We start from the raw sequence: 7,694 nt of genomic DNA, 5'->3' as shown, positions 1-7,694 counted from the left end.
GGCGTGCTTGTGCGTGTGGGCCTCTCTGAGGTGGGATTCTCGGATTGCTGAGTGATGGAAATGGGGGGTCGGGGTGGGACGTAGGCTGTAATTATTTCCCCAATCCTGTTTTTCCCATTTCCATCCTGTCTGAACACTTTTCTCCCGAGTAAATGAAGACTTCATCACACCTCTCTCCGATTGCAAAGGCAACACATAACATAGTATTTTAAACAGGTTTGAGTTCAAATTTTGCTACTTACCGGCTATGTGCCTTGCACATAATACTTAACCTTGTTATGCCTTTGTTTTCTCATCTGAAAAGTGTGAGTCATTACAAAGATAAAATTAGAAAGTGCACGGAGAGTGCTCAGTACAGTGCCTGGCCCGGGACTCGGTCGCACACCACGCACAGCCGTAACGCCCCCTTCCGTGCACAAGAGGCAGCGGGCCCTGCGGCCTGGATGCAGCGGGAGCCTTGGCCCAGGGTCCGCGCTGAGCTGCAGCGAAAAGGCAACGCCCATCCGACTGCAGAAGCCGGAGGAGAGTCTGCTTCTCTCTCCGGGCAGCCTTCCCCACCAGGTTCCTCTGAAGCAGAGCGCAGCAGGCTGGGCCTCTCTTTCCCTCCCTGGCGCTCAGGGAAGGGACCCACGGCACACAGTGCAGGGCCTGGGACACAGGCTGAGCCCCCTCCCTCTGAGAAGGCTGCTCTGCTGCTGCTTGAAAACTCTGTGCCGGGCTCAGCTTAGTACATCCAAGCCACACCCCTAAGTCCTCCCAAGGCCTCTCCCTTTCCCTGAATCTCCTCTTAAAACCTCTCCCTCCCGCGCCCAGGGTCTGCTCCTAGAGCAGCACTCACTGGTCCCACCTCCGATGGTGCTCGCCACTCACCCACCTGTTCTGATCCGTGTCCCTTTGCTGTTCTTGGAAGGGTAGCCTGCCTCTCGCCATCCTCATGCACCCCCTCCACTTGGGAATTACAGCGAAGCAAATTACTGCCCACGACCACCCAGCACCAACATGACGGACACCTCGTCTGCTTTTTCACGTGCAGACTTTGTAAAAGTCACCTGCACCTCCCGCTGTGGTATTTCTAAGTGCCTCTCCTTGGCCAAAACCCCCTAACTGTCGTGATCTGGGCTCCCCAGGCTCCTGCAGGTCAGGGCCCTATTGCAAAGCCGCCCGCTCTTCCTGGTGCTACTGCTATTCCCGTCTCCAGCCCCAGGGAGAGAGCAGGGCCCTCCTTTATTGGGGGAGGGGTTATGTCGATGTCTTGGGTCAGTAAGGAAAAATAACACGGGTAGGCAATTAGCAGTTCTTACCACAGTTCATATAACGGAATATCATATAGCCATTCATTTTTGAAGAATATTTATTGACATGGGAAAATGCTCACAATGTTAAAGAAGCAGGATACAAATCTGTAAATACAGCATGATCCCAATCTTGTAGTAAAATAAATTATATATGCATAGAAAAAACACAGGACAGAAATACACTAAAACATTAACAGTGATTTATCTCAGGGTGGTGGGACTCGGGGTGAATTATTTTTTAAATTATTTCCGGCATTTTTCAAACTCTGCACAATGAACATATATTACTTTTTACAACGGGGGCAGGGAGGAAGTCGATACAGGTGACACCCAGTGCTGGGAGGTGGCAAGACTGACCGGGACTCGGGAGATACTTGGTACTTGTACTTGTCGGCCAGCATCCTTGCCTATAAAGGGATAACGTCTGTCCTGCCCACCCCCCGGGACCCCTGGGCACGTAAAAGGGTCTCAAGTGTCTGTTGATTGTTACTCCAAAGCAGCAGCTCAAGTGCCTTATTTTAGGACACATTCCTCCACGCGGTGTCAAAGGTCAGGAGGGATGCGGCCGGGGGCCGTGCGTGGTGTGTTCTGCCACCCCCACCGCAGGCCAGCGTGCAGGCAGGGGTCTGAAAGCCTGCAGCCCTGCTCCGGCCTCAGGACTCCAGGTCCTTGCTGGCGAAGCATCGAGCCAGCTGCCCCCTCACTTCAACCAATCACCTCTTCACATAGAAAGTTCTTGACTCTGGTTCTGCTGAAATAGTTATTGCTTAAAATGGCCTGAGAATTACCCCTCTCCCAGCATTCCAGAGTCATAGGAGGCACAACGTGGACCCAGGCGGGCAGTGTGTTACAGGGGAAGGAGCAAGGTCAGGGGTCGGGCCAGGGGAGCTGGGTGACAGGCTCTTTGGAGATGATCTCTAGTATGAGATGGATGTGATGAGGTTACATGACGCAACATAGAAAACCCGTGTGGTGAGCACACAACAGGTGTCGGTTCTCTGTCCACGTGCAGGATGTGGTCACTGTCAACCTCGCCCCCCGCAAGTTCTTTCCTCACAACTAAGACTCAGTGCCCAGTGCGGGGGGCTGAGAGGCAGGACTCAGGGCCCAGTGCGGGGGGCTGAGCGGCAGCGCAGCTCAGGTGAGGCTGCTCGGACCCACCGCACAAGGTCTTCGTTAGGGAGACCCACACGCATGCCACAGCGACCAGATTGTAGAAATTATAAAAATATTTCAAAATGCATTTGTACATGAAATAACAAAAATACTTAAATTCTTCTAAGCTTTTTTTTTTTACTTAATCTAAAAGTATGAATTGCCACATTTCATTTAACTGTTGTTAAAACTAGTCACCAAGATCATCTACACCCAACTGCTTTGGATGACAATCCTAAAATGCAATGTATTCCCCCTAGATTTTTTATCGAGTGTTCTGGATTTTTTTTTTTTTTAAAGAAACGGGCTCATTCTTGAGAATCAGTCTATGGGCCAGATTGTGATACGTGTCATTCGGGAAACAGACTCTCCCAGACTGTGAAACCTTGAGGAGCTTTCTCACTCTACCCGCTTCCTGCCCAGCTGCGGGCTTCACTGCCTTCCGTCTAGCGCTCCTCCTGTGCGACTTCTCTGTGGCCTAAAAGCCAGATAACTAAACGTTTTAGAAATGTATGCACATTTTAGTAGAGATTCTTGAGGCTCTCTCTGATGAGCAAGCTGCAGGAAGTTTTTGACCTCTCTCTTGGTGGCTTACAGGCATTGAAAAACTCAATTCCTGTTTTGTTTTGCCAGAGAAGTGGTTTCTGGATCTGACATTTTCACTCACACCCAGGGGCCTGTCCGAAGGAGGCTATTTTAAGTGAGATGTACAAGTACTTTAGAAAAGCATGAGCTGGGAAATAGTTTACCCCGTGTATCTGTAAAGAAACACACACAGAGGGCTAAATTGAATCAACCCCAATGTTTTATTTAATTTAAAGTTTTAAAAGGCAGTGGTTAAGCACATTTTCTATGTGTGTATATATGTATGTATACAAACATACATACATATATAAAAGGAAACCAACCCCTTTTCAACTTTAGCCACTGATTAACCAGGCTCACCGATTCATTTTCTACTTCTTTATGTGACCAATTTTTAAAGTAAAAATAGCCTTGATCAGTTTAACAGTAACTATTTGTGTTTCTTTTCTTTTCTTTTTTTTTAATAAATAAGGTTACTGATAAACTGATCATATGATAGAAAGGTAGAACACACACACACAGCCCCCACTTAAAACATGTGACGTATGAATGACCTATATGTACAAAAGGGTGCTATGACCCCCCGCCCCAGCAGAGGCCACAGAGAGTTCCCAGGGCTCAGGGGTCCCCATTCCCTCTGCTGGGACACGTGTTCCCGGCACCCCGAGGTAACCTCAGAATGCATGCTCCCCATGCAACGATGTAGATGGGGCTCAGTTCTCTGGGATAGTGTTCAGGTATGTGAGGGAATAAGTAGGCATTGGAGCTGCCTCCGAACTTAACCGTCATTTTACAGGGAGAAATGCATTCTGAAGTTCTAGGTAAGTGACATACAAACTTTCAGTGCAGTCAGTTTGCAAGTCCGGGGCTGTGTGTGTGTGTGCGCGCGCGCGCGTTTCTATATTTTATACAAAACTGAAATGAAGAATGGAGCTAGGTTTATGGAGCAGCTGCTTGGCTTCCATGTAATCAGTCCTGATCTAACAAGCCACTTGCCTCAGCCCTTACTTAGCAGTTCTTTCGGATTCCCGCGCCTCCGTCTGCCGGAGAGATCCAGGAAGGCAGCTCACACGATGAGAGGAAGGATGCAGCTAAATCTTCTGCTAAGAATCTTGGCAAATGACCTGCCAGATTCCGCCAGGGCTGGGTGACAGCGAAGTCCTTCGGTTCCGTCCTGATGAAATGGCGTTCTGCTGCTGCCAGCCCCCGCCACTCCATCTAACTGCAGCTCTGCATGAATGCCTCGGGATCGCAAAAACACAGGATCGCCTCTTACGTACGCTGGATTCTCAAGGAGTAAACCAGTTAATGTGTTTCTAGCCAAAGCAAGGGCATAAATGTTTGAGAGAAAAAGATTCCCCTGGAGCTACAGAGAAAAGACGCTGATAAAAGCAAGACTGGATCGAGCAGGTGATGGCTTTAGTCCGTGTCCGAGCTGGTCTCCTCGATGATGGAGTACTGGCTGAGGGCTTCCTCCAAAGGCGTTATTGTCCCGTCGGGCTTTAGTCCCATTGGCTTGAGCAGCTCCTCTCTGGAGAAAGAGAAAAGAGAGAAAGAAAAGTATTCACCAGCATCACTCACACTCCCCTCCCTCCCGCCCAGGCCACAGCCTTTTAAAAAGGAAAGTCTTTAAAAAACAAAGTATTTTTCCTCCAGCTCTCTGTCGTTTGTACCAGGAAAGATGAAAGGGGCATAGAGAGAAGAAGCGGGAGATAAAAGGCTTCATTCACACAGGCCAAACCCACTAAGCCAATTAGAGGTATGAAAAGTCAAGGTCTAAATGGCTCAGGCCAAGGAGCGGGTCCTTCTGTCTTTAATAATTCACTTTTTTTTTCTTTTGTGGATTTGTTTTGTTTTAGCGAAGCTGAAGCTGCCGGAACCTCACCTGTCGCAGAGAGTCAGGCGCCCGGTTACAGGGCTGATTTGACGTGTGGACTTCGCCACGGAATAAGGCGTCAGGTCTGATTTTGCCTCTCCGATCTCTAGTGATGTATGAGTACTCGATTCATTTAGAATCAGTTGGCCTTCCCCAACTTTCTCCCTCCCTTTTCTTTCCTCCTCTTTCTCCTTTTGTGAAACACCACTGCTTTTGTTTGTAGCAGTTTAATTACGGTTCTGACAGCCATTTTAATCTCCTCAAAGCTCCCCAACTGCCCCTTTCCAGCTAATCCAATTACATCTACTCCACAAGGTACAGCCTCATCTAGAGATGATTAATTATTGATTAAGCCAATCAAAAAGCATTAGGAAAGATTTATTTAATCTTTTCAGGGGTTCCTATTTTATTACATGGAGATTATGGCAAATGGACCTGTTGCGTTCTGATGGGCCGGAGGTCAGCAGTGCTGTAGGGGAGGCCGGAATGGGCACATGAGCTGCTGAAACTTGCTTGTTATGGAAGCTGGCATCGCCCCCTGAAAACTTATCTGCAACCAAGAACCCACGTGGCAGCGGCTGTAACGCTGGTGGGACTTGGAGTGAAGGCAAATAATAAACCTCCCTGGCCGCCGCCTCCCTGTCGTCCCCACTGGGGAGCGCCCAGCCACACGCCAGGGACGTGCTAAGCACAGGGAGACCTCCTGGGCGTGAGAGCAGCTCAGCGGCCACTGGTCAGTCTGAAGAATCAGTAATGTGGACAGCTGACAGGTTAAGCTGAGGCGCCTGAATATTTATTATAAAACAGGAAACATGTTTCCTGATCCAAGCAATGGGGTCAGAGTCACAGAACCTGACGTTGAAGGGGCCTTAGAGATCATTTAGTCCAACCCCTCCTTTCAGAAGAGACGGAGTGACTTACCTAAGGTCCCACATCTAGTGGCCACGTTAGACCTGGGACACAGGGGCCCCGATCCGGCCGTGCGCACTGCAGCACACACAACGGGGCGACCTGCTCTACCTGCCCTGGGAGCACCCTCCTCGGCTGCTCAGTGTCTGCTCACCACTGTGTGCCAGGAACTACGTCACATGCGGGAGACAGGGAGACAGCTCAGCTGCCCCCTCGAGCAGGTGAAACGTATACATGAAAAGTGACTCGTACGTAACGGGGTAAGCGCTGTAAGAGAACCACGGACCAAGGACTGTGGCAGCTCCTGAGGAGCACTGCCCACACTGCCAGGGGAGCGGGGACGGCACGCCAGGGCGGCGTGTGCCGGCAGCAGGCACAGGAGGCGTGCAAAGGGCTCCGTATGGTCCCATTTACTTGTGTGACTTTGCAGAGCCTTGCTGTCTCTGAAGCTGTGGAAGGCTGTGTTTGGGGAGTGGCGAGGGTCTGAATGAGTGGAAGGAGGCAAGGCTGCGAGGGGAGCTTGGGACCTAGTCGTCAGGTGTCCTAAATGCCCAGGCAGGCCGTCTCGGGGGAGCTGTCTCTGGCGGCTGTGTGTGTACAGCGGGCACACTGGGAGGGGCACTGGCAGAGACCAGTCATTAGGATGGCACTACCACCATGTGAGAGAGGACACAGGAAGCTGGATCATGGCTGTGATGTGGGAAGTCAAGACTACGTCTCTGAGGTAGACCTGGGATCCCCTGGGAGGGCAGGTTGGCTGTGAACAGAGTCCCCGTGCTTCCCACTCACTGACCACGTGACAGCCTCATCATGCCCGCAGCAAGGACACAGCAGAGGGAGCGGTCTGCTGGGGAGATGCTGGCATCCTCAGGACGTGAAGAGCGTGCGGTCCTTGCACGACAACCGGGTGGAAGTGTTTAGTGGAGAGCTCGAAATGATCTGCTTCCACTAAAACTTCCCTCCAGCACTGAGGCTCACTGTGCACATCTTATAAACTAATAACTGATACAGAGGAAAAGGGGGGCACTGCTGGGGATGAAACATTAAGGCATAGAAAGCTCAGAGGTCTGAGGAGTTGGTGGACTTGAGGGTACAGTGAGGAGGGGGGGTAGAGGAGGGGGTAAGTGGAAGTAGATGAGATGGGAAAAATTCTACCAAGATAGGAATTGCTGGGGGACAGACATCACCCCTCACGCTCCTGCGTGCCCTTGATGGTGCTGGGCTGGCTACCACCTGTACAGGGAGCAGCTTTCTTGGTCAAACCTGGGAGGAGTGTGTTCAGATCAAGGCCCTTAGTTTCATCCCTACTCCTCAATCCAACTTTACAATGGAAATAATTAAGAACAACTCGGTAGTTTTATGGCCAGTAATTCATCTACGGAATAAAAGGCCCCATATGTTAATTCCCACTGGTGGTCCCTTCTTCCCAAGCACTTATTTTCTGGGCCCTCTGTCTCCACCTCCACTACCGTGGGAGCTCCGAGGGTATGAGTATTTTCTTTCCCACATGGCTCCATGTGATGCTTGGAATTAACACTTCTTTGGGAGAAGTGTCCGTGGTCACTGGCCACGTAATCATGTATTCATGCAAATGAATTAACGCAGCAACGTGATAGAGGAGCAAAAACTATCTGGAGCCAGGAGGTCTGTGTGAAGTCCCAACTCTTCCACTTACCAGTTGAGTGATGATGGGCAAGTCTCTGAGCGGGTTTCCCTGTCTGTGGGACGGGAACAATGATGATGCTAGATCTAACTACTTCCTAGAGAAGATGTGAGTACCCTGTTTCCCCGAAAATAAGACAGTGTCTTATATTAATTTTTTCTCCCAAAGTTGCGCTAGGTCTTATTTTCAGGGGATGTCTTATCTTTCCATG

At 50.2% G+C, this 7,694-nt stretch overlaps 1 protein-coding gene across 6 annotated transcripts in view; it reads right to left on the bottom strand.

The window, feature by feature from the left end:
* Nucleotides 1-1,333: 1,333 nt before the first annotated feature.
* Nucleotides 1,334-7,694, bottom strand: part of RIC8B (RIC8 guanine nucleotide exchange factor B) — a 103,233-nt gene continuing 96,872 nt past the window's right edge. For 4 of the 6 annotated variants that reach the window (XM_084880132.1, XM_084880133.1, XM_084880129.1 and 1 more), the window contains one exon: nucleotides 1,334-4,566. In XM_084880132.1, the coding sequence (XP_084736258.1) occupies nucleotides 4,455-4,566 (112 nt within the window). In that variant the 3' untranslated portion in view covers nucleotides 1,334-4,454. The remainder of the gene's footprint in view (nucleotides 4,567-7,694) is intronic. The other 2 variants (XR_014794715.1, XR_014794716.1) reach the window with 1 other exon arrangement.

This window comes from Pipistrellus hanaki, assembly GCF_964339955.1.
Source record: "Pipistrellus hanaki genome assembly, chromosome: 3".
In the NCBI taxonomy this organism is placed as follows: Eukaryota; Metazoa; Chordata; class Mammalia; order Chiroptera; family Vespertilionidae; genus Pipistrellus; species Pipistrellus hanaki.
Note: the sequence above shows the minus strand (reverse complement) of the source record. Positions and strands in the feature narration are given on the sequence as shown.